Raw genomic sequence first — 27,074 nt, forward strand, 5'->3', positions numbered from 1 at the left:
GAGCACCGCCACTCCTGGCTCCCTATCACATTTTTAAAGAGTTCTTTTCAGTGGCTTCCTGTCTAGGCTGTTATTTATTTATTTTTTTTTTTGGAGGGGGGAAATTAAGGGAAACAGGAGTAGGGGTTGTTACAGAAGCCTTCCAACTGTGCATCTGCAGTTATTGATGTCACAGTAAAAGTAGCCCCCTTGCTCTTAGTCGGTGAGAGAATGGATCATGGGCCTCCACACAGTTTCTGGTGACAGAATAGAATACAACATGCCTGGGTAGCAGCAAAACGACCAACCTAGACAAGGCCCTTGGAGGCAGCATGAACCACAGACATCAACATGGCTTCAGGCAACACAAACCATGTACATCTGGAAGCCTTGTTTCATTGTCAGAGTTTAAATAGCTCAGTGGCTATATCTTTAGACATCAAATGTGGTGAATTCTTCCAGCTTAAGGGGCTCTAGTCATTACAGAGACATGAATTCTTTTCAAATTAACCCTGAGGAGTTTAACTGGAATAGAAATTTTATTAAGTGTGTGTGTGTGTGTGTGTGTGTGTGTGTGTGTGTGTGTGTGTGTGAGAGAGAGAGAGAGAGAGAGAGAGAGAGAGACAGAGAGAGAGAGAGAGAGAGAGAGAGAGAGAGAGAGAGAGAGAGAGGGAGAAACTTGTCTAAGATCTTGCAATTTAGAGTTCAGAAAGGGGGGAGAGGACTTTGTAACACAGATATAAATAATTATAACATCTGATTCTAGCCAAAGAGGTAAACAAAATAGTCACTTACCAACAAATAATTATTGAGAAAGTATTGTGAAGACTGAGCAGCTGAAACAGACCTGAGGCTATGTGAGAATTGAGTCTATAGCTAAGGGCGATACCACAAAAACAATACATGGTTGCTACAGCAAACCATTTGGGAGGGAGGAAAAAGGGTATATTCTCATCTTATACCATATGCTGATAAAATACTTTTAGCATTAAATAGAGACAGGAGGGGGATCTGGTTAAATATGCATCTGAAATATGGCCAGGAATAAGCATTTTCAAAGATTTTAGAAAGAAAAAAATAAGTCAAGAGAAAAAAAGTAAAATGAAATTGACAACACAAAACCATTAGTGTTTATAAAACAAGAGAAGGGACTTTTGTACAGGTCAAATATTTGCCTCAGGGTTGGAAGAAATAAGAGTCAATACCTACCACATAAAGAGATCTTACAAACTGATGTGGGGGAATGGGAAAAAACAGGTCGTAAGAGTACAAGAGAAGAAAATAAAAAAGCAAGAGAGATGCAAGTAAGACAAAAGCTGCGTGGAGAAAGCACTAGTCATTTCTGTCACACCAGTGAGATGGGGCATGTGTGAGAGCAAAGGGTCCCATGAGAACATCCAAGGGCATGCCCTATGACCTAAGGGTCATTCCACTTTTTAATGGTTTTGTCACCTGTTTATATCTTTACCCTGAACACTGGGCTTCCAACACAGCGAACTCTGGGGGCGATCTTGAAACCATTATCGTAGCCATAGCAACACTTGAGCTTGGTAAATCTTGTTTAGATGCTGAATGCACTTCAAATGAATCGCTAAATTCAAGTGCTGCCTTCAATAGTCAAAAACTGTGATGTAGCTCTCTAGTCGCTCTGAAATTAAGGCATAAGCAATCTCTTCATATATAATGCAAAAAACATCAAACCAATGTATATTTTTAAACAGAATAATTTACTTATATGGGTTCACACTTGACCAGATGAGTCTTGTTTTTAACTCAATATTTTGTGAATAAGTCATTACTACAATGCCATAAGTCCCATGTGACAGTAGGAGTACTGAGAGGGTTTCTCACACAGCAAACTGCTAAGATAAGACTATTACAGTATTAAAAGCCTTACCATTACTTCTTCCTTGAGTCAAATGCTCGTTTGTCAGTAAAACTATTATATATTGTTCCAACATTAAAAAAAAATGTTTGGCATCTGTGCAGATGTCTAAAGTGTAACCTAAAAGGTGCTCCCTCAGCAAGTGATCATGGATTTTTAGAAATATTTGTTTGTTCTTAGGCAAATAAGGAAAATTATGGAGGGTAAGGCCAGTTAATTTTATATACAAATATTCCTCCAACACCCTACCAGCCTAAAGGTACCTACTGGGAGAAGTTCACTAGAAAGTGACAGGTTTGCTCTATTCTTTTTTTTTTTTCCTACATTCTTAAAGATTGCATGCTTATCATTCATGGTGTCTTCACATAAAAATCCATATTTGATGAATTATTTAAAAGGTTTCTATCAACTTCCTCTTGCAAGTTACTATAAGCATGTGCAAAGTGATTGACTGAAGGATGGCATGTGGTCCTCTGGAGAGCCAGAATATAAACGATGCATTGTATGGAATCCTATCTTCACTAGTTCCCCTTAGGGAAGCCTTCTATAAGAAACAGTATACACAAATTACTTGCAGGTCTCTATGAAGAACACTGTCACCTTTCCTCCCAGATTCCCCAACACTAAAAATGGTGTCAAATTAAGCTAACACAATTAAAAGGAGTTAATAATACAGACAAGACAGAAAAACGTCTCTCAGAATCCTTAAGACACTGAGATCTTTTCTACATTACATGAGCAGTAATTACCTGGGAATAGAAATGTTAAACCAGACACTTAACATTAGTCATCCCTGCTAGGAAATACCCAGGTGGGGTACCTTGTAAAGAAAGGTTGGGTTAGTTCATTGTGTTGTAGCTTCAAAGTCCCAACAGGCTGATGATGACTGATGAGGTCACTTGGTTGAGTCACATCATGGGGGATAGTATTACGGTGGAAGTGCAAGTGATATGGAGCATGTGTGAGAAGGAGTAATTGCAGGGAGAGGAAGGGGTCCTTGGAGAACATCTAAGGGTATGAGCCATGACCTAAAGATCTTCCTACTTCTTGATGGTCCTATCACCTCTTTATATCTATGTTTACCATGAACACCAGGCTTCCAACACAGGAAACTCTAGGGAGCAACTGCAATCATACTGTAGCCATAGCAACACTTGGTTAGTGTGCTGAATGCACTTCAAACGGATCACTAAGTATAAGTGATATCTATACAAACAGGAACGATGACTGGGACTCTGGGAAACGACGTCTCCTGCTCCGTTTTCAAATAAGCTTCCTTAGGCGGTTTCTAGGGTGGAGTTTAATGGTAGAGAAGAAAGAAGTCATTTTCTCATCACAAAAGAGAATTAATGCTGAAAAATGGACTCAACTGTATTTGTCCCATATACTTCTTCAATCCCACTGTTGCCTAACAGTGTAAGTGCTTTCTAATGGTTCTCAGAGTGAGGTTTTGTTTTTAAAAGTCGCTCTAAAGTTGGTACTGATTCACAATTACAGTATCACAGATCAAGGTGGTGTTTATAAGATCTCCCCCAGCGATCACAGCCTGCATGCTAACAGTAGAATAGCACAACCTAAAGGCAACATTGAAACAATCCAGCAACCTTTTTAAAGAGAGAACTAGTTTCACTGTGCTCTCATCAACAAAAAAGGACAACCCCTGGATCTATACAGCCATCCCAGGGGAATGCAAGGGAGTTAAGCTGAGTGAAAATAGATCATTAGGAAAAGCCTTTGTGTAAGTTTTCAAGTGACAAAAATTGAGATGGACAATAGATTAGTGGGTGTCAGGCATTAGGTGGGCAGGTGGAAGGAGGTGGTAGTGGTCTCAAAAGGGCAGCAGGAGGCATCTTTCTGTAAAAGGCTTTTGGTAGGAAGCAAGTTATCATCCTGTCACAATGGACATTTAACTGAGCATGCTTTGGAACAGAGAGGATTCATACGACAAATGTATGTACTTTTATTCTTTCCTCTGTAATGATGAGATGGTATTTTAGAATGATTACTAGTACTGGTCTAGAAAACAATTAAAAGTTCAAATGACCAAAAACTAAGAAGGGATCTAGAGGTCACCCAAACATCAAAAATTAGAGGTCTCACTGTTTGAGACCACAAAGAAACGCACTCTCCAGGAGCATGGGACTGCAACTAGGGTTCTTTTTAGAGATACCTTAGTAGTTTTCAAAGTTGTCTCTCGTGCCTCATCTACAAACCGAGACGGAGCCGATAGCAGTGTGTGCTGTGACTAACTGCATGCCAGAGACTCCTGGCCTGGCCTGACCTATTTCATGCCCTACGCAAGCATTCAGGACAGACTTTGCACAGGTGCGGCAACTACAACTTGGCTTATCTGATCCTGCTGAAGTTGCCAAATAAACAATTGCCCATGTTCCGTCAGAGCAAAGACTGGTTCAGACAAGCTAAGTGTTTTGGCTTTGGAGTATTCACCAATTCTTTGTTGCCCGAGGTCATAACACTACCTTGGAAGAAAATTTAAAAGCAATTTGAGTGTGAGGGTGGGTTTAGAAAAGCGTTGATCAAAGGAAGATGGTACAAGAATGGCTCATACCTGTTAGAAGTTGTTAGAACTTGAAGGGAAAAAAACGTGACAAGTATACCTTCATGGGAAATTGTCCTCATAATTTTAAACAGCAGGGCTGGGCTATTCTGTAGGGCATGAAATCTCATTTAAAAAAAAAAAAAAAAGGGTTTCGGAGACCAATCCCTAATCCAGTCAATTCACTACAGAACCAAGGGAATGAAGCCTCAAGGTGATCTCTGGCTGAAGGAAAATGAGGGGCCCTAACCGTTTCAATGAAAAGGGATGCGGATACCTCAACGCTTGTCTTTTAAGTTATTCCTTCCTCTCTCCCTTCCTTTTGCCCACTATCCCCCTTTTCCTTTTAGTTACTCATTGCTTTCTTTTTAGGACACTACACTAAAGGTGAATGAGCTTCCTTTGGAAGGAGAAAGTGCGATGCTTTTACCATTGGTTCATCATTTTATAGTAGGACATTCTTAAAATGACTTAATAAATGTTCTTTCCCTATGCATTCTGGGTCAGAGACCCAGCAGCCCCTGGCCCCAAACAACACATCCTGTTGCCATTGCTCTTGCTGGCCTCCCATTACTAACTTGTACACTGCTGTCACTGAAGATACAACACAACTCGGATGCAAGACACAGAGAACTCAAGGGGGACTGATGGAGAATTCCGCTCTACTGGTGAGCATTCATAGTGCTGAAAGGTGTTATGCAGGTGCTGGAGAGAGAAGAGCATCAGTGGGCTTTCCTAGAGGTGGACCCTGAGTGTTCCCACACCCACTTGTCAGGTAAGGTGTGTCTACTGGTACAACAGCAGCATGAGTGTTATGGGCATAGCTATGCACCTTCTGATTGGATGTGAGGGCCACTGTGATAGGAGGAATTCAGGTTAGTTTGGTAAAACAAAACAAAACAACAACACCACCACCATGGTTGGAGAGACCATAGGCCTTAGAGTGAATTTACTAATATTGTTTTGCCAAATTGCTTTCAGCCCTGGTTAGACAAACTTCTTTTCCCAGTGAGTCAGCTTGTAACTGACTCAAGAGCGGAGACTAAGTGACTTTTGAGTGCTCAGCCCTAAGCACAGCATCTATATTAACCCCTTCAAAGTTCATGAAATATTTGCTGAAGAGGTGCACAGAGAGTGCAAAACCTGGAGGATGGGGAGGAGTGCTGTGAGATCCTGTCTTCAGAGGGTGATGAGGCCATGGCACTCAGGGACTGACAGCAGCTGTTGTTAGCTGCACAGAGACTGGGGATGGGGTGGGGGAGGGGTGGTACACAGGGCTCTATCTCTAGCTAAAGAGCTACTGGCAGCTGATGGCTGGGGAGGGAGGTGAAATTATTACTCTTCAGGAGTGTGGAAGTGGGCAGTACAGGAAGGACCCCATACCCAACAAGCATATAGGTGGCACTAACTGGACTCAGAAGGTTATGAAAACAGGGAAAAAGAAAGAAAAACAGAAGAGGCCATTCAGGAGGGATGGGGAGGTGTGAAGGGTGTGGAAAGAAGTAGAGTGAGAGTTAGGGGTGTAAATGATCAAGATGCAAAGAATTCATCAAAATATCAAGAGGAATAAAATTAGGATATTCTATGAAGAATAAATTGACTAACAATATGAAAAGGACAGTAAAAGAGATTAAGCATGCATATTTTATAGCGATATTTGGAGTACAATACTTTTTCAACACATAAAAATTGAGCAATAGTTAAACATATTCTGTAAGTGTACAGTGAGTCTGCTAAAAAGTTTTCATTTAGCAATCAGTAAAGAATTAATGGGATTAACCATTAACTCAGAAGTAAATGCCCCACATTTGTAACCCCGGAAGCTGAGGAACTGATTTGGTAATTGCACAAGCAGAAGCCATTTTTAATTGAGCTGGTAATTTCCATTATGATAAAAAGATAGAAAAAGTTATATATATATATTGTATTTTTTCAGAATTAAAATATGCAAACAAATTATTAATCTATAATTTCAGGTAAATAATGTAACAAGAAACAATATCTCACTCAGATTTCATGAACATATATCTCAAAGAATTTCCAGATTTTGATGAAATGTTAGTTTTTAGCCTAAAACTGCCCCAAACACTCAAATGTTTAGAATAGATATTTAAAAGAAAAACTTCAGCTAGATAATGAAAAAAAAAAAAAAGTTTTATTACAGCAGATGGTATTCCAGATTTGTTAGAGCAAGACATTGAATTTATTGATGTTTTTAAACATGAGTTTTATTATTTCATTACACCATAAGATACATACATATGGTAAAGGCCCCACAGACCTGTGCTCACTGTATAAAAACTGCTATGGGCACAGTTTCAGTCCCATTATCCAGTAATCAAAAGCAAAAGAAAAGGCAGTGCAATTTACATTCTTCTCATTAATCTCACACCGCAGATGAATGAACTAATTCACATGAAGCTCTTAAGGGTAAATCTGGCTTGTGAAGTGTGAAAACAGTATGAACTTCAAATGCCATTGACAGTGGTAACAATACAAACAACTAGAATAGTTTGCATTTTCCTTATATGTATCAACAGGCAAATCATGGTTATGGACAAGTGTTTTATCAAATGGCTCAAAATTAGAATGTTACTGAATACGTTTTGTGGCTGACAGTGCAGAACTATGATCAGTATATTAATTTTCCTGGAAAATGGAGTTATATTAGTTTAAAAGAGTTACTGTATATCCACAAATGAATGTAGTAAGAAAAGATAAAGTATTCTAAGAAACTTAGTTTTGTGAACATGGATACAAATATTAAGAACAGTTATAAGAAACTTTTAGAGAAAATCAGGCATATGAATCTGTTATATAGATTTTATTTTGTTTATATATATATATATATATATATATATATATATATTTTTTTTTTTTTTTTTTTTTTGTTTTTTTGGTTTTTTGAGACAGGGTTTCTCTGTGTAGCCTTGGCTGTCCTGGACTCACTTTGTAGACCAGGCTGGCCTCGATCTCACAGCGATCCACCTGCCTCTGCCTCCCGAGTACTGGGATTAAAGGCGTGCACCACCACGCCTGGCTTATTTTGTTTATATTTAAACACGGACTTTATTTTATTTTTTTGTATTTTTGTTTATCCTTTTTTTTGTATTTGAATTTTATTATATTTTACATTTAAATTTTATTATACTTAAACAAAGATCCAGTATTTCCCATCACAATTTAATATAAGATGTTTTTAAAGTGCAAAGTAAATACTACTGTGAAATTACAGTACAAAAAATATTTCATTATTAAATTTTTAATATTGTTGCATGCCAAATTTGGAATATAATTGGTTAAATATATTTAACATTATTGATTCTTTCTGCTACTAAAAAAATGCATCAACCCATAAGTGGCTTTTACATTTCTATACAAGATACTATCATAGACTCTTACAACAGCCTTTTATTTGTTCTTCAATTACTTCCGAATCTGATGTTAAATTAATCTTTCATATTTTTCATTTTTTCCTTTCTCAGTTGCCCAAACATCTGAGTACCTAGTCTGTGGCAGCAGAATCAGAGGCAGCTGTCCACATGAAACAAAGATAAACAAAGATAAAGAGCAAAACAAAACAAAAACAACAAACAAACAAACAAACAAACAAAACCAAAAAAAACCCAACAAGCACATTTTAAATGATGAGCAAAAGAAATTAGTAATACTAAAAATTTTTCCACCCACAGTGAAGGGTGCAGTGTTAGTGGGTTTTGGTGCAAAAGGCCCGATGAGCTGGAGAAACACAGTGGCCTGGAGGTGAGGGGAGCATGAGGGAAGTCCATGTGGGCAGGTAGAGTGTGAGGGTCAGCGCAAGATGGCAGACCATGTATGCCCCCTGGCCAACTTTGCCATTTACTTGAGACATCTATTTTTGGACTTTCAGCTTTTACTAGATGAGACAGACAGTCCTACAGAGTTCTGTTAAGTTTTTAAAAATATTTTTTATTATGTTTCTTTTTTAACATATAAATTTATATCATTACACATGAGTAAAATAAACTGCATACAGCAGGAAGAACCATGAGACAATCAGGAATTATATAAATGTTACACTCATAGTGATTTGGACATTTGTATTTGGAAAATTTGAAGTAAACATCTTTCCTATCTTGTTGGGTCTGAATTTCTGAATGGAGATTAGTATCTATCATATCGCATCTCTATTAACTTAAGACATCTATCTTGATCTAAAAACATCTTAACCCCTAACCTACTAAGCTTAATTGAAAGAATAAAGTATCTGGTCTTCAAACCATCAGAGACTTGAGAAAGGATAAAACTTAAATACCCGAGTGAACGCGGAGTACGGGTTAGCAGCTTCCAAAACGAAAAGATGTCAGAGACAGTTTACTGCCTGAGCAGTCACTCAACACTCTCTATAACGTTGGAGCATCATCTTCAGCCTTCTGGCCCAATATATCTGACAGACATATTTGCGAGGCATGAACTATTGAGGACTTGCTTACCGTGTCTTGGCAGAGTTTGGTTGTCAACTCTGCCTGCATCTAAACTTGCCCATTTTTAGGCAGAATTCTGTCTGTGGCAGAAACAAGGACATTCTGCCCAGTGGCTGGTTTGCCACATTTGAAGCCAACTCCATAAGGAGGTTCTTTGATGCTCATCTTCTTCTTTGAGGCAAGCGGGGTGTTGCCAGAAGTTAACTTGTCTTGTCAGAGAATCTTCAGAGTTCTCTTAAGTTTTTAAAAGGCTATGTATAGCTAAGTTTTCAGATTGGTCAATGCACGGTAGGGCAGGGCGGAAGTAAGACATGGAAGGGAGCTGATATGGAAGGGAAGATGATAGTAGCTTGGATCAGGGAGGGCGGTGGTAAAGAGTGGTAAACACTGAAATTATAAACATTCAGGTGACCCCAAACCTGCAGGGCCAACAGGATGGATGTGGAGTTAAAAGGAATGTGATAAGATCAAGGGGGGAGTAAACTGTTCATTTTCCCATCTGTCAAATACTGTTGGGGGCAGGTGATCCTTAAGCCTGTAGTTTGACATTCAACTGCCTACGTGCTTTGGCCTCAAAATTTCAACTTAAATGTCATTTCCTGTCCTCTTTATCTCCATGTTCCTATCGTGTGCCTGGCTTTTCAATGATTATGATCATAATATTACAAGAATACTTAGCTGCTGTTTTCCAAGGAGCAGCTGACAAAAGTTAACATTCTTAAAACTCTGAAGTTCTATGGATCAATTATAGTAAAGACATCATCATTACTTTATCAGGCACAAAGATACAAACACAATGAAAAGTAAATACACAAAAATGGCCTCTGTCCCTACAGACATGCTTTCCCCTGCGATGTCAGAACTTTCACACTGCTACAAGCTCAGCTTATACTCTACCCAACCTATGAGAAGTTCCCTAAACCCTCAACTAACATTTCATTTCCACTCCAAGTCAAAAGGCTTAAAGAAATTATACCCATCTTTTTAACATTTCTTCTAAGATTTCCAATAGTCATGTTAACGCTTGAGTGTTTACTATGGGTAATATAGAGCACACTGTATGGATTTTATTTCTCTCAACTCTTCTGACCTTTGTGGGAAGGATCCTCTTACCAAATGGAGGCTTGGGAAGGCAAAGTGGCTTGTTGGCGGTTAACAACCACATGGGGAGGGTGGGCATTCAAGCCCACATGGCCTGTTCCAGACTAGTCAGCAGCCGCTAACCTCCTACATGTTTGCTTCTGCGCATCCATCCATTATAGGGCAGGAAGAGTCTCCACTCTTCACATACAGCTTCATCTCTACGTCAATTTCCTGTTGGCTTATATTAAATTCTGACAAATGACTTATTGATATAGACCTAACCTTTGTTGAATAAAGCGAAACAATCATTTCAGAGAAACTAATACAGAAAAGTCTCATGTGGAAAGGGTAGGTATTGCTGGGAAAAGATAGCATAGCTGCTGGCTCTTTCCTTCCTTCCTCCCTTCTTTTTGTCCCTAGATTTATGTCTTATGTCAGCCTTAGTGTAGCAATTGCATTAAACATAGTTGGTATTCAACAACCACTGTACCCCCAAAATTTAAGAAACCAGAAAGTTTTCATTACATGTAGTGAGCATCCCTTAATCTACTTTTCACATAACATTTAACTAGGAAGATTCATACATCTCCCCTTCAGAACACAAACACTGAACTATAAAGCATACTGAAGATGCAGGTACTGAAGACAGAGTAGTAAAGGAATTTAAAAGGCACACCAATCAAATAGTTCATAAAATAAGGGCCCAATGCGTAAAGATTGGCTAAGCCTGATGACTCAAGTCTGTTACACACACACACACACACTTTCATTAAAAACTAAAACAGGGAGTGTTTGAATGGTAATTCTAGCACTTTGGAGGCTTAGGCAGGAGAACCATCATGAGTTTGAGGCTAGCCTGGGCTACAGAACAGAGGGAAGAGGTCCCCCCTCAGTCACAGTCATAGGGGAGGGGAGTAAGGGGGAAATGGGAGGGAGGGAGGAATGGGAGGATACAAGGGATGGGATAACAACTGAGATGTAATATGAATAAATTGATGAACTATATTTTAAAAAAAGAAATGCAGAAGAAGAATAAAAAAGGCTGTCTCAAAACAAGTCTGAATACTTGGCTGAACTATGGAGGACTTAAATTTTTCTTAACTGTGAAAATAACATTAAGAGGGGCTGGAGGGATATCTCAGTGGCTAAGAGCACTTGCAGAAGACCCTAGTTTGGTATCCACCACCCACATGGCAGTTCACAACCATTCATAATTCCAGATTCAGGTGATCCATGGCCTTTTCTGACATTCTTGTTATATGCATGTAGTGTACATATGTACATGCAGACCCATACTCACATATATAAAATAAATAAATCAAAAAATTTTTGAACAAAAAGAAAGAATAATATGAAGGATGTTTTCATATCCTCTACCCTGAGTTAGCAAACTCACCAGATTTAACCTATGGCCAATATGTTCATGAATGAGATATAAGATATTCTTATAAAGTACAGAAACTTAGAAGCTATTGATAAGACATTACATGTTTTCCATCTCCTCTATATTCAGGCATGCATATTTATGAATATGTAACACACATGCATGTTTCTTAATTGTGTGAGAATAAGTTACATGTATCACAGCCCTTCATCCTTAAGTCCAACAGTATTCCTAATAAAGATATTACCATATATAGCTATATGTCCTTTATGGGTCTTATTACTTTCATTGATCTGATCGACCTTCTGCATTCCTGATCTGTCAAATCACTCTGTAAGCTTCATTAGTCCCCCTACTCCAGGACAGCCTACAGTCAGATATTTATTTAGATTTTTCCATTTCTTAACTCCTCTTAACATCTAACAATTTATCAGATGCCAGATGCCCCCCAAGGTTAGACTCAGGTTATACACTTTCAGTCAGAGTTGCACACAGGTGACACTGTGTCCTTTCCAGGGCATCACATTTGGAGTGACAGTGACTTCTTCATTGGTGAGGACAACTTTTAGCATCAAACTGTTTTCTCAATTTTCCACTGCATAATTACTATTTCTCCCTTATAATTAGCAGTGGTTTGTAGAGTTACTTTTAAGCCACATAACTATGTAGCTATCTTGTTCATTAAAATGTCCTCCTAAATTTAGCATCTTAATTTGTCCCTAATTCAATCCTTACTAAAACATCCAAAATGCTTCTTTCCAAATCTAGCAGCATCTCTGCTGGTTCCAGTGTGCACTCCATGATCACCATAAGCCAGCATGCCTCTCTTTCCCATCAGCTAGCTAATCTAATTACACATGGTATGGGCTCATGAGTTATCATTACTCCATGGGCATCAGTTTTGACTATGATTAATGCTTCGGTGTGCTGGTTCATCCAGATGCGGGCCCAGAAGTCCTTGTCAGGCAGCTCTCATGGCACGGCTCTGTCAACTTCAGCACTTCCTTATTTTATGAGGTTGCTCCAGGTGTAACTGAACTTACTTCTCAGCTGGGAAACCTAGCACCTTTCAGGGCATGTATGCAAGGTGGTGCTGGGAGGATCTGGACCCTCAGAGCATGCTCCTCAGATGCAAGTCTTTTGATCCTGGAAATTCTGGTTGGATAATAATTCTTAATTTTAGCATTTTCTTGTTCTGACTGGTTTCTTTAAGAAATTCTATAATTTATTTTCTTATTCCCAGTGTACTTGAATATAATGCTTGCCAATTTAGTTTCTATTCGTATCTCTGTATTAAATTTTAATAACTGTCAGGTTTGACAGCAAGCACCTTTACTCCATGGGCTGTCTCACTCACTGGTCCTAGTCTTGTCTTTTTTTTTTTTTTAAATTTCAGATTTGAGCCATATTCCTGTTAGCTCCAGATATTTACTGAGGACATTCAGATGAGTGTGGAACATTACATTACAGTCGTCTTCTGTGTTGTTACGCAATTACTGTGCACACTTTCACCAGACCACAAGCTTTCAGTCACATGAAACTTTGTAGTTGGTAATGATGGGAATTTTTTTCTGCTTTAAAAAGTTATCTCATAGTTAGGTCTTAGGTCAAGAGGACCCTCTTCTGTGTAGGTACATTATGGGTCATATTGCTGGTGGTCCCAAGGTAAAAAATGAGCAAACTGATATGTCTTCTTTTTTGGTAAAGCCCTTCATTTCTTCTTGCGGCTCTCATCTCCATCACCGCCTAGTCCCAAGGTATTCTGTTAATGCTAATTTATCTGATTCTTCCACAAAGCAACGACTCTTGGAGGCTGCTACTTGTGGGTGCACACACTTCTGAATCCTAGCTGAGAGGGATCAAGTCCTGACTGATATCCAGGATTTGGGTATCAATTACTACACTTTCCTTCTGGGATTGATTTCCTGTCTGTTTCATCGATTTTTGTTTCTTCCTATGCCTTTCAGACTCTTTCAGGCCTTCTCTGTTCTAGGTACCCCGGATTGTGTGGCAGGCCCGTGGCAGGCCTTATCTTGAAAATCATTTACTTTACTTACGCGTATTTAGGTTTGTTCTGGTCTCTGTCACTGTCATCTTGTGGATATGAGTCATGTATGGCTTTGGTTTCTTGCCTAATTAATGCGTTCTGTGAGGACAGTGTGAGGGGGATTCAGAATTCAGCAGTCAGCACTGAGGTCGAACAGGGTTCTGAGTGTATTCCCTGTGCATTTATATTTCCATATGGTATTTGTCTTCTTCTACTCCACTTCTAATTAGGTGAAGATTATTCAAAGTGAAAGCAAACACTTGTTATTTACCATGAGCAACTAACTGTAGTAATGCTCTGTGGTACAGTTTTGGCGAGAAGAGCTGGTTTTGTTTTTTCTTTAATAAAATTTTGAAGTACAACTAACAGAAGAAAGAGAAAACAGAAAAGGGAAATGAAAGGTAACAGAAAAGTAACGAGCCTGGTCCTTCTGGTTCACGGAAGCCATTTTAGAGTTTAATTTTTAAAAATTTGCTCAATAGAGCAGGACTCCAGTGGGTATAAACTCCAAATGCTCATTTCTAGAGTTTTGCAGTTTTCTCCTGTGTTGTTCGCAGCAGCAAATTCTGAGATATGATGGACCAGTACCGCTTTAACGTTATGCCTCACACACAGGAGTACACGAGTAGGCTCCGGACCCGCCCCCATGCACCCCCTTCCCCACGCGCCCCCCAGACGCCACATGCACTTACTTGTCTCACGTTCTGGAGCTCTTCTATCAGTTGCTTCCTATGTTTCTCAGATTCAAGTAATTTCTCCTGTGTTTAAAAATCAATGAATGAACAGCACATCATTGTGACATCAAGTGTGACTTCTAGTACTTGGTTTCAAAGTGTATTCCCCCAAGCACCAAATTGCTAAAAGGTTCCAGTGCAATCCCTGGTTATTATTCTGACTTTACAGATCGCTCACTAGTGGTCAGTTACCTAAGTATAACTGCGGTGGAAACATCCTTTCCTTCCTTACATAAGATGTTAAAATCTGAAATACAGAAGAAGTCAGGATTGAGGTGGGTAAATAGTAACTAAATTTGGGGCGACAGCTGTCATTACCCTATTTTAGCCCATTTTAAAACAATTACTCACAGAAAAGATATTATTATATTACAGCCAAATACAAAATATATATCTTAATATGTACATAAAGGTAAAATATTATCATCTTTGAAATCTAAAGTTAAATCAAATTTGTACCCTGAGATGTTCCACCTTGGTAAGAAATGCTTAGTGATTCAGGAGCTATCTTACTGAAAACATGAATAGTGATACTTGGATCTTAAATAGAGTGGTGAAGAGTCATGGCAACAGGATGATGTTTAGAAGAAGCAAAGCCTGACCCTTGGCAGAACTCAGCCCACTCTGGTCTAGGAGGGAAACAAAGCTGTAAGTCAAGGTGAATATAACAGAGTGGCCTACTGACTGACCCACAGATCAGCAGCCTAGAGAGTGGGGCCTTCTGTGTTCACACTCTGCAAGCCACCTTCACCCTTGGTGCTCTGCTATTTTTCTTTGCATGTGTAAATGGGAAACACATCTATTTCCACTCTTCTGTGAAAAGCAGAAGCAGCTTAAATTCTGTGAAAGTCTTTGAGTTAAATAGTTCCTACAGCACTATTAAGAATAACTTCTGTAGATAAAAATTGGCCACAGGCCTAAAATTATATTATTGTACCTCAAGTGAGACACAACGACTGGAGCTATCAAAGGATGATGATGAGCGACACCAAGCCATTTCTACTCTATGCTCTTCACTTAACAAGCTCTACTGCTCCATGTGCCCCTGTATGAGTGTATGAGTAAGGATGCACATGCATATGTTTGTGTGTGTATGTGTCTCCATGTATGTGTGACTCTGTGTGCATAGATAACTGTAACAAAACAGGTAGGATAACTGAAAATGCAAACATTACCTCAAGCAAAATATTTATTGCTTGATATACTATTTATACAACTTTTAATTTTTAAATTAAATTTATTCATTTTATTTTATGTGTATGAATGTTTGACATACATGTATGTGTGCACCACATATATGCTTGGTGACCACAGAGATCACTCAGAAGAGGGCACTGGGTCCTCTGGGACTGGAGTTAAACTTTTAATTTTTAAATTAAATTTATTTATTTTATTTTATGTGTATGAATGTTTGACGTACATGTATGTGTGCACCACATGTGTGCTTGGTGACCACAGAGATCACTCAGAAGAGGGCACTGGGTCCTCTGGGACTGGAGTTAAAGATGGTTGTTCCTGGGAATAGAACTCAGATCCTCTTATGAGCAACAAAAGCACTGTTGACAACTGGGACACCCCTTCAGCCCTCGTCTTTTTTTTTTTTTTTTTTTAAATCGGTCTCAGAGGAAAAAAAATTAATGTAGAGGAAACTTAAAGCAGCCTTTTTAAATTCTGGAACTTTAGGTTTTGCAACATTAAAATATGCTTATTTACAGTTCATGAACTTCAAAGGTGATCTTGATTGAATGGCTCCTCAGGGAACCCTGTTTAAATGTTACACAAACACGACTTACACAGTTTAAAATTACAATTCTAGCAATTAATATTGACATTCAAATAAAACTCAAAATATATCATTAAATCTAACAATGATAAACTTTGGGGAAATGAAAAATATCCAAGAATCTCCGAAACCTCTGACATTGTGGACTTTGTGTAAAATTGAGTCACATAGAGAATACTGTCTCACCGATGTGACCAGCACCACAGGATTGCTCTAAGAGAAGAAGAAGAAACTAGTCATTTTTAAAGTGAATTCTGTATTTCCACTAGCACATCAACTTGTGGAAAGGTGGTGATTTCAGAGCTATAAAATATAACCATGTTCACAAGAAGCTCATTTATATTTGGAAAGAATATGAATTACTAAAGCCTTATGAAAGAAAATTGGGAAAAATATAGAATGTTTTACATTGCTTTATTTTAATATTGCAATTCCATTTCCACAGATATACTGTGAACCTTCACAAGTGCCCACCGACACATCTACAAAGTTACTAAAAGATGCATTTTTATTTTCATATTCATGTGTGTGTATCGACTGTGTGTATGTAACACATGTGCAGGTGTCCCTGGAGGTCACAAGATGGTGCTGGAGCCCCTAACGTTGGAGCTATAGGAAGCTGTGAGCCGCTTGAAATGAGCGTCCGGGAACCTAACTCAAGTCCTCTGGACTAGGAACAAGTTCTCATAACTGCTGGGTCATCTCTGCTGTCCCTGGAGTTAGTTTTGACAACTGAAAATGGAAGATAGCCTAAATATCCATGAACAGAGAACTGGCTAACAAGCCTACATGAGAACCAGCTGGTGCTGGAGATCTCTACCATGGAAGACATGGAGAGCTGTGGTAGAAGCTGCTCATGTTTCTGCTTGAATCACAGAGAAACAGAAGCCCAGCTGTAAGAAGGCGGGCCTATGAGAACTAATTTATGCATACATTAACACATATACACTTTGTAACAACTGCTTAAGGAGTTCACTTTTTAGAGTAGTTTTAGGACCATGATTAACTGTAGAGGAAGGTTCTGCAGCTTCCATGTGTCTCTGGCCCCTACACGTATACATTCATTTTAAAAATCTGCTTTGCTTAGGCTGTCTTCGGAAACTCTGAGAGGATATGCTAAAAACTTGTAATGTTGGCTTCCTCTAAAGACTGGCATTATAAGACAACAGTAGAAAGAAAATAATGTTTCTTTTTTGAATGAAGAGTTTATATCAGTAAAACTAAATAAAATAACTAGCGAACTTCACCTAACATTTTAAAATGCTTTTTTTATGATAAAGTGATCATCAAGTAGTGATGCTGCTTTCCTTAGAACATATAATCCTGTAAAAATCAGGATTTAACTTAAACCTAATATTTCATGAAGAATAGAATACCACTGTAGGGAAAGCCTCAGAATGTTATCGTGTAGTTGGAGCATACGTGATTTGTTCTCTCCTGAAAGCACAGTGCTTTCATTTTTCAAGTTGCATTAGCAAAACACAACGTCCCTCAGACATGACCCTGCACCTGGAAAAAAGAAATGCATTGCCTACAAACACCAGAGGACTCAAATTTGTCACAGCTTGCTTAGTTGGCTCTTCAGCTACACCTGCTGCTGTCACCAATATGAGAGGACAAAGGAGTAAGAGGTGCCAGATGAGACATGAGAGGGAAACCCACTGAGCGCACTGGATGAGTGAGTGCTGACTTAAGGATAGCTCTCTACACACAACTCGACAACTGATCTGATTTGATGCTAATATACTTTCATTAGAAACAAAATGAGCCTCAATGCTTCGGAACACACCATGGATCATGTCTTTTTCAAAGGGGACATAAGGACGCCGAGGAGGCGGTTACCTTAAGCACATTCCGTTCTTCCAGAGCAGCATTTCTTTCTAGTCTAAGTTTCCCCATTTCTTCTGCTTCTAGAGAATCACAGGGAAGAAGCTGTCAACATTAAAATACAGAAGTTATGTGTCAGACGCTAACCTGGAGACCACAAAGTCCTCTCCACCACCCTCAAGCATTGCTCCGTGGCAAGACTCAGGTTTTACTTTGACTTGTGTGATTGGGTAAAAGGAACTAAAGTACAGGGCGATCTCTGTCTAAGCTGAACCTGGCCTTTTCTGCGTATGACCTCGTGTGCCTTCTGGAATGTCTCATTAAGTCTACTGGCTTTTATTCCTTCATCTTAAGTAGGAGAGAAATGGGATTGTTCCTGATGTTTTCATAGAATTATCTTTTTTGTGTGTGAACACTGCCTTCTGCTTACAATCACATTTTGTCTTCATTGTTGTTGTTTAATTCTAATACTTTTATTGGTGATGGTGGGTGGTGAGAAAGAGTCTCACTATGTAGCCCAGGTTGGTCAGGAGCTTGCTTCAGCCTCCTGAGTGCTGGGGAGTACAGGCTACACCATTACACCCAACTTCATTCTAAACTCCTTGGTCACCTTTGAGAAGCCTAAATTCAACCTTTCTTTTAAAAATAAATTCAAATGCTATCTTTGTTATAAACCTCCCCTGAATGTTGCTTTCCCTGGAGCATAAGTAATGTTCTGTTACGATTCTGGCCTTACTATATAATGCACTTTTAAAGCTGTAATTATTTGTGTACTTGGCTCTCTGGTAAACTATACCAAAAATTTTTTTTCTCTCTCTTTCTAGCATGTGCCATGGCACCTAACACAATGTCCTCAACGTTGTACTTTGTCAATACGTATCTGATGTAGTACAGATGGGTTTTTAGAAGATTTAAAAAGTTTAGACACAGTGGGAATTACCATTTACATCCCGACATTAGCAAGACATTACGGTCTCATCATATACAACTCAATTTGTTCAGTCTTATGTCATTTTATTAAAATGGTGGCCTCCATACAACAAACTAACAAGAGCCTAAGCTGTGAGAAACCTTCCTTAGGAAACTGACAGCATGGCCACTGCTGTTTGAAGGTAACCCATCATGATACTTGCTTGGACTGATATGACATCATACTACAATGGACAACAGTCTGCTGCCGGTCTGGAATCACGCTGGGGTGGATGTGGGCACCAAACTGGCCTTTTCTGCTTATGACCCTTATGACCTTGTGCTGGCAGCAAGTGTAGCACTGTGTGAAGTTTTTAATATAGAAATGATGATTAGAATCACAGCAAGATACTTATATTTTGGGTTCTAAATGCCACATTCTCCTCAATCCAAAAGTTCATTGTCAAATAACCAAAAGCAGGATTGACATATGTTGACTCAGCAATTCCTCTTTAAGAAGGTAACAGCCCCGACATCTGAGTCAGAGACTGTGATGACTGTGAGAGTGAGTTTCAGCATGCACACTCGGTGAGGGTAGTAATGAAGAGCTAGAGTGATGAATCCATGTGTAAGGGCACAACAGTGGCCCATGTCCAGGTGGGAGTGGACACTGACTTGAACCATGTGAGAGACTTGAGGAGTGATTTCACCTGAGATACATGACCACTGCCCAGCAAGCTGTAGACTTAGCATTATCGTATCTCATCATAAAATGGGAAGCTCCTTAAAGACACTAACAATACTGCGAAGCTGGACGTGTAGCCTGTAATCCCAGCACTGGAGGGCAGGTAGAGCCAGTAGGAAAAGGAATTCAAGGCTAGCTTACACACTACATTTGAGGCCAGCCAGCATTATATGAGATCTTCTCAAAGGAAAAAACAAAACAAAATAAAACTAATAAAAATAAAACAACGAAATAAGAAACAACAAACAAGGACATAGTTGGCAGCAAAACATTTTTCTGCTCTTTTCTCCCACCATTCCTGGACACCGCCCTAAATCCTAGTCCTCCTTGCCCTAACAGTAGCAGCATTCACTCTCAAGGGCTCCTTCCCCAGCACAGCAACCAGACTTCCTCTTGGAGCCTCTCTGCTTCCCTGACCTCTAACTCCAGAAAGCATTTACTTTCTTATCCTCTTACCCACTTCCCTTTTCTAGCTGGCCTGATCTGTTGTTTTCTCTCAACTCCTACAATAAGATTCTCAAGTTTCCTTCTGAATACATCTTTAAATTATTTTATTTATAACACAGGCCTTGCACAAGGGATCCTGTGTTTTCTACTGCTATACATGTTTGGTGGTCCACAGGAGGAGAACTGAATGAATTTTCAGACAGAACAGGCTATACTGTATGACAAACTTCAGACGCATAAATGAATTTGTGGACCCTCTTTCCATCACTTCAGCTCTTGCACTTATCATTCATGTTTACAAATCCCCCCCCACTTGATCCCAGAACCCAACTTTTGAGTGATGAGGCATCAGAGAATCCAGCCTGTGCCCCAGATGAATAAAGTCAGATGTCATGACCTTTGGATAGAGAATGGTCTGTCATCCACTGCTCCGCTCCTGTGGCCCACTCTTATTTAGCAAAGAGTAGAAAGTATTTACAGTGCTACTCAGCAGGAGATGAAGGACTGAACATCACCTTCTGTCCTATGGTTACGACAGTCCTTATTCCTAAAGGAGAAATTGTAGAGGATGGTAGATAGGGAGAAAGGGAATGAAAAGGACCATTTGCTGCTGCCAGCTTTTCAAGCACCATCAGCGACATGTGCATATCTCTGTCAGCTCTCTGGTAAAATGGTATGAACCATGGGTGGTTACATCCCCCCCCATGTTGGAGATCCCTTTTGAGACATATGAATATCAAGATATTAACATTCTCTGACGCAAACTGCATGGTTTATTGTCAGGAATCCCCTTTACAAACAGTTTGGTCAGTAAATGACAATACCCTTTGATGTGAACAGCAAAAGTACTTGTCCAGCCAAGGCCAGTAGACCTCTTTTAGTGAGGGGCAAGAAAAAGAAACAACCCAAAAACCAAAAAAAAAAAAAAAAAAAAAAAATCTGTTTTACATCTTCAAGAAGGATCCTCTGATGCTACACATACAGTTGGAGGCAGGACAGAAATGGGAGGAAGAGCATCTTCTTACTGAGGTATTTACACACACATCCCGCAAGCCCCTCTTCAACCAGCTGCCTGCACACTCTGACTGCTAAGCCAGCTCACCCTCCGAGTGTGATGCAGAAAGCGTGACTTTCCCATTTCCCTTCTCTAAGCACTGGCCAGAAACCTATGCTTGCTTGTTCTGATACTCAGGCCATTTTCAACCTGTCTTAAGGCTTCCACACAAACCTAATCCAGTGACCTCTGACTCCTTTAGGAGGTGAAGCCTAGTCATTGCTTTTTATGTAAGCTTTGCTTGCCTTCTGTTATTCACCTCCTCATGGCAGCTGAGATCTCCAACTTACTTGCTCTGTTATTTTCTTTTTCAAATGTCAGTGAGATTAACCTTGACCTTGGTTCTGATGCCATTTTAAAATTCTTTTACCTAGAAGACTAAGAACCTGAAGGGGACGAGTCCATCCCCAGGTATTATCCCCACTTTTAGGCTTAAACATTTGGCTCCTTCATACTTTATTCCATTACATTCTGTGTTTACTTTGTCTCAGATTCCTTCATGGCTTTGCCCACCTAAACCACATTCCCTCCCTCAAGGCTGAAGGTATAGGGGCAAGTCACTGTCCTTAAACCTTTCCTCTTAAAATGCCTTACAGCCCCAAATCTACCCAACCCCTTTAAGGGAAATGGGGTGTCATTCTCTTAAGATTTCTTCCAGCTGATTTGGGATGGATAATACCTTTGTAGGGACCCAAATAAAATTGGGGAAATGGTTAAGCATGCTAGGAATAGCATTTGTGGCCCAGTTTCTAAATGTTGAGAAATTCCAGGCATAATTAGAGTCCTGTGTAGGACAGTCTGAAAGCTGGACCAATTGGGATTGGAAAAATATGTCTGTCAGATATATTGGGCCAGAAGGCTGAAGATGATGCTCCAACATTATAGAGAGTTTGGGTGACTGTTCAGGCAGCAAACTGTCTGTCATTTTCTCATTTGTGAAGTTGCTAACCTGCACTCCCTGTATACTCAGGTAATTAATTTTATTCCTTTTCAAGTCTCTGATGGTATTGAAGACCAGATAGTCTACAATTAAGCTTAGTTGTTTAGGGGTTAATACGATTTTAGGTTTAGAAAGATGTTTTACGTTGATAATGATGAGATTTGATAGATACTGATTTACATTCAGAATTTTAGACTCACTAAGATAGGAAAGATGTTTTCTTCAAGGCTGCCAAATAAAAATAGCCAAAACATTATGAATGTAACATTTATATAGTTCCTGATTGTTTCATGGTTTTTGTGGTAGGTAGTTTATTGTATATGTGTAATAATATAAATGTATATGTAAAAATATTTAATAAAAAATAAAATGCCTTACAGTCCAGGGACATCAGGACTGGAGACAAGTGACTGAATCTACTCCCAAGCAACAATGAGCCTACCGGATAGACCACCCACGAACAAAAACAAGTATCTACAACACAGGGCCTGTTCTCTAGACCAGATCATTTTATGGCAGCCAGTCTCCTGTGCTGATGACTTCCAAGGGCCACCTTGTAGTGCCTGAGTTCAAGCATGGATGGGTGGGTGACCAGGACTACTTAATTATTTATGCCTCCTGCCCATGGCCCAATTCTTGCTCTGTTTACACCAAAAGCTCATTCTAATACCCTGAATATGGATAAAGGGCCACTGGATCCCGTTATAAGCTCTTCCTAGTTATGTACCACTCCTCTCTCTGCTTTGGACACAAAAGCAGAAGAAGCATCAACTGTCTTTATCAGCCACAGAAGGAGAACATGTAAGAACACAGGCATTCCATGTAAAATGATTATAAACCAGACCCTCTTACTGTGACACTAAGGCTGCTGGGGAGAGCCATAGTGGAATTTCCCACCTTCACAGACTGTCAACATCATCTGCCACAGACTGACTGTTTCAGAGCAGGCACTCCATTGGATCGGAACTTAAAAACTATTGGGACTTACACAATAAAACTATACCTTTGTTTTTAATTTGTATTTAGTGAGCAACTTAACAAGCAGTGACTTATAAAATGCTTTTAAAATTGTGATATTTTATTCACTTGTGAATTGCAAGATGAAATTTTTAATAAAATAGAACTCCGTAACATTAAATGAGAATTCAGTGTGTGCGCTGAGTGACTTCTTTCATTGTACAAGTGACTGTGGTGAAGAAATGTATTCTTATGGATTCAGTTGGAGAAAAAAAGGAAAGCCCACACTTGACAGTAATATCTTCTGTGTGATGATAAGCAGAAGGCTACTAATGAATTTCATAAATTAATAACAACTATTACACAACATTCTGATCTACAGCCTCAACAGGAAGTCATTGGCACACAGAGCATCTTGCACAACTGCCATCAGTATGGTGCTTTTGCTTTCAAAGTATTGTAGATTGAGAACACTCTTTCTTATCGGCTCTAAAATCCTATTGGTAAGAAGGAAACAAATTACTCATTCAGAGCACGTGCATCGCTTTGCAGCTGCTCACAAAGCTCTGCGTGCTCATACAGGTACCTGCTTTACTGGCACATTGAAAGCTCGCCCTGCCTTTGCTGGAGAAAAGGGCACACAAACCTTAAGAGTTGCTTAGCAGTAAGAGAAACATCCGCCTGCAACATTACAGAGTTAAGTGCATAAGACCAGCATCAGCAGATGGACAGGGGTTTCTACAGTGCAGGTTATGCTAAATACCACAGGATTCCTAATAGATTTGTGTCTTCATTCTGAGAAAGCCAGGTTTTATCCATAGAGTAATGAAACAGCTAGGTTTTTGGGTGACAGTGGGAAGTGCAAATGACCAGTGGTTAAAAAAAATACATACTTACATATATGCATACATACACACATCTAATTTTCTAAAAAGTGGTTTGGAATGTTTAAAATGGTATGAGTAATCTTTAAATAAGAGAATCAGACTTATTTTTACCAATACGTTAATCATACATCTATCTAGATTCTGCACTTCTAGAGACATAAACTAATACCAGCACTAAAGACTATTATTTAAAAGCAATCAGGCTGTGGTTTGGATATGCTTTGTTTTTAAAGGATTCATGGTTTGGAGACTTGGTCCTCAGTGTGCAGTGGTGAGGTGGGGGGGTCTTCAGGAGATGAAGCTTAGTGAAAGGTCATTGCCTTTTGACTTTTCAAAACATGCTCACTTCTTCTCACGAAGGTTCCTTCCTTTGTGATGTCATCTGCCTATAGGCCTTCCCCCAGAGGTTCATTCATTGATCCTCTACAATCCTGGCCTTTGATCTGTGACGGTAGAACTGGCAGCTAGATAAACCTAACCTGTCTTAGGTAGTTCATTATAATAATGAAAGATACACAAGTAAAATTAGAGCTCTAAATAAAGTTATGAAAGGGTGTTGGTGCACACATTTTCAGAGGAAAGACAAAGAAAAATTTTTATTAATAAGCTTAAACTAAAATTGAAAATATAAGACTTCTAAATATAAAGTTTATCAGCATACTATTAGAAGCATTTAGAGAATGAAAGAGCTAACAGATAAAGACAAAAATTCTGAGTATAAAGTATTGATGTATAAATTTAAAAGAACAATTATAGCACCAAAACCTATTATGTTTGGGTTCTATTACACGTACAATTAACTGTTACATATAATTACAATCATTGGAAACTAAAAAAATACTATGATAATAAACCATTGAGTCAAGTAGGAAAACACAAGAAAGTAATCTAGAGAGGCAGACATTCAATATTTATAGTTACATATATCTAACTATATTTTCATGACATGAAATTTAAACTTAGTATTAAAACCCAAAAATTATTTTCTAATATATCACAAAGTATAGCAAATTTGGTAATTAAACTGATATAAATATTTAAGATACATAGGACACATCATACTTTTCTCAAAACAAGAACAATGATATAAATGTGGGAAATTAAGTCATACTTAGTTCATATCCAAACCATTCTATAAATTAAATGTAATTCTAATAAAGTACCATAAATATTTAATATCATGACAAAATAATTTAAAATGTCATGTTTCATATTAAAAGGAAGAAGCTAGTAACATTCTTAGCTTATTAGTATCAACAAACCCAGAATTAAGTAGCTACAAAATAATGTACTAGCAGAGAGAAATAAATGAATAAAGCCTGGCACAAAGAACACAGCTACATACCTAGTCAGATGTTTACTATATGCTTAAGTTTGCATTTCAAGTCAATAGAAAAACCAGAGAAGGATCTCTTGTTAAGTGATAGTGGAACAAGGACAAGTAGTTATATATACATGAACAAGTATACATTTTGAGTTAATGAGGCACTTAACTTAGATAAATCTAGGGTGAATGTTTCCCTTAAAAAGTAAATACCAACATTCTGTAACAGAAAGGTCTGAAAAATTTGATGAAGTGAATTTCAAAGTTCTGCAGATCAAATGACTTAAGAAGTGAGTGAGCATCATAATTCCATCTTACTACGACATAAAAGCTGGCAAAACTTTGTTTTATTTTAGAAAGTCCAAGTGTGGTTGCCCTGACTCTTCTGAGTAGGGGAGTTCAGTCCCTAGTAACTGAAATAGAACCTAAGTAGCGGAGAGGACCTGCAGTCTAGCTATGTCTGTCTTTAACACTATGTCTCACAGGAACGGCTCAGACGGGGTGTGTATGCACGTTAGGCACTTTTCTGTGCATTGATTACAGTGAGTCCAGGCAGACTGGAGTGGGCACACACGTGACTCTGTGTTGCTACCTAATGATAATGCACACCTTCCCACATGGAGGATGTAATAAGGCTGAACTGAGGGATAGAAGGCAGCACGAGGGGCTGAGAAAACTTTTACTTCTGATTAATCCATAGTTTTACATAGTTTTTCTAGGAACCTGTGTTCACAGAATCTTTGATGTATGTTTGTGAACCTGTGTGCACATGTGTACACGTGCATACGCATCCATGTGCATATGGAAGTAAGAGGCTGACATCAGGTATGTTTCTCAATTGTTCCCCAGCATGGTTTTTGAAATCGGGTCTCTCATCAAATTCTTCACCTCAGCTCAATTGGCCAGCAAGGTTCTAGAAATCCTGTCTGCCGACTGTGGGCTGTGAGTAGGGGTGCTGAAGTTCTACTTCTTACGTCAGTGCTAGAGGCACAGGCTCAGGTTCTACGCTTATGTGCATTCACCCAAGTCATACCCTCAGCTCTTACTTGTACGGTATGTTTTAAAAAACCCCAGGGTAGGGACTGGGGAGATGGCTCAGTGTGTAAAGCACTTGGTGCACAGGCCTAAGGACCTGAGCTCAAGCTAGCAGCCTCAGGTGGGGACAATGGAGAGGGAAAGACAATCAGACCTTTGGGACCAGCTGGCCAGTTAGCCACTCCGCTGGAGTTCTTGAGAATGACCAGTGAGAACAACTGTCTGAACAAACCAGTGGTTACCTTCTGAGGAATGACAAGCTCGGCTGACCTCTGGCTTCCACACTTATGTATAAACATGTCCGTGCATACATGAACTCACATGTGTATCCACACCTACATGTACACATATCCACATAAGTAATAACTAAATAATTTAAAATAAATTAACAAAAGCCAGTGGATACTGGAGAAATGGCATCATATAGGACCCCCGACATTCAAGACTTGCGCCCTAAATTCAATCAATACGGCTGTAGAGAGCACACTCTACCTGTGAGTCTAAGATGCTGGAGATTTCATGGACACCAACATTCACTTCATCCAACTGCAAGCAAAACAAATTTCTGGCAACCTGGACAAAATCTAAAATTAACACATTTTGGTAAGAACATAGCATTTACTTTCATCTAAACAAATATTACTTTCTTCTCTGGGAAGTTGAAATTATGAACTATAGGTTAACTTATACAAGTTATCATAAAACAGCACTGACCAAAGTGCCAGGTAAATATAATATACATTTAAATAACAGAGAAGCCATTTTTATCTCACTTCAGTTAGCTTTGTCATGTAATTCAGTTAGATACAATAAAGCAAACACAGATCACAGACATCGAATTCCCTGAGTCTCTCATTATGCATAAAGTGTTTTCCTAAAAAAAAAAAAAAAAAAACAAGACAATATTATGACATGGCTTTTCAGGGTGAAAGAATCTAAGAGCTGAGAATAACAGCAACAGCCAGTGTTCACATAACAGCTGTATGTGCTTTGTGGTCATCATCATGCTGTTCCTCCCCATCCTCTGAGACAGG

At 39.0% G+C, this 27,074-nt stretch overlaps 1 protein-coding gene across 1 annotated transcript in view; it reads right to left on the minus strand.

Annotated features, from left to right (window-relative positions):
- Window positions 1-27,074, minus strand: part of Stxbp4 (syntaxin binding protein 4) — a 125,705-nt gene that overhangs the window by 70,248 nt on the left and 28,383 nt on the right. Inside the window, exons 9-11 of the mRNA XM_051158291.1 lie at window positions 26,533-26,624; window positions 17,758-17,847; window positions 14,091-14,156 (exon numbers count right to left, since the gene is read on the minus strand). Coding sequence (XP_051014248.1) covers window positions 14,091-14,156; window positions 17,758-17,847; window positions 26,533-26,624 — 248 coding nt within the window. The remainder of the gene's footprint in view (window positions 1-14,090; window positions 14,157-17,757; window positions 17,848-26,532; window positions 26,625-27,074) is intronic.

This window comes from Acomys russatus, chromosome 16 (genome assembly GCF_903995435.1).
Source record: "Acomys russatus chromosome 16, mAcoRus1.1, whole genome shotgun sequence".
NCBI classification, from domain to species: Eukaryota; Metazoa; Chordata; class Mammalia; order Rodentia; family Muridae; genus Acomys; species Acomys russatus.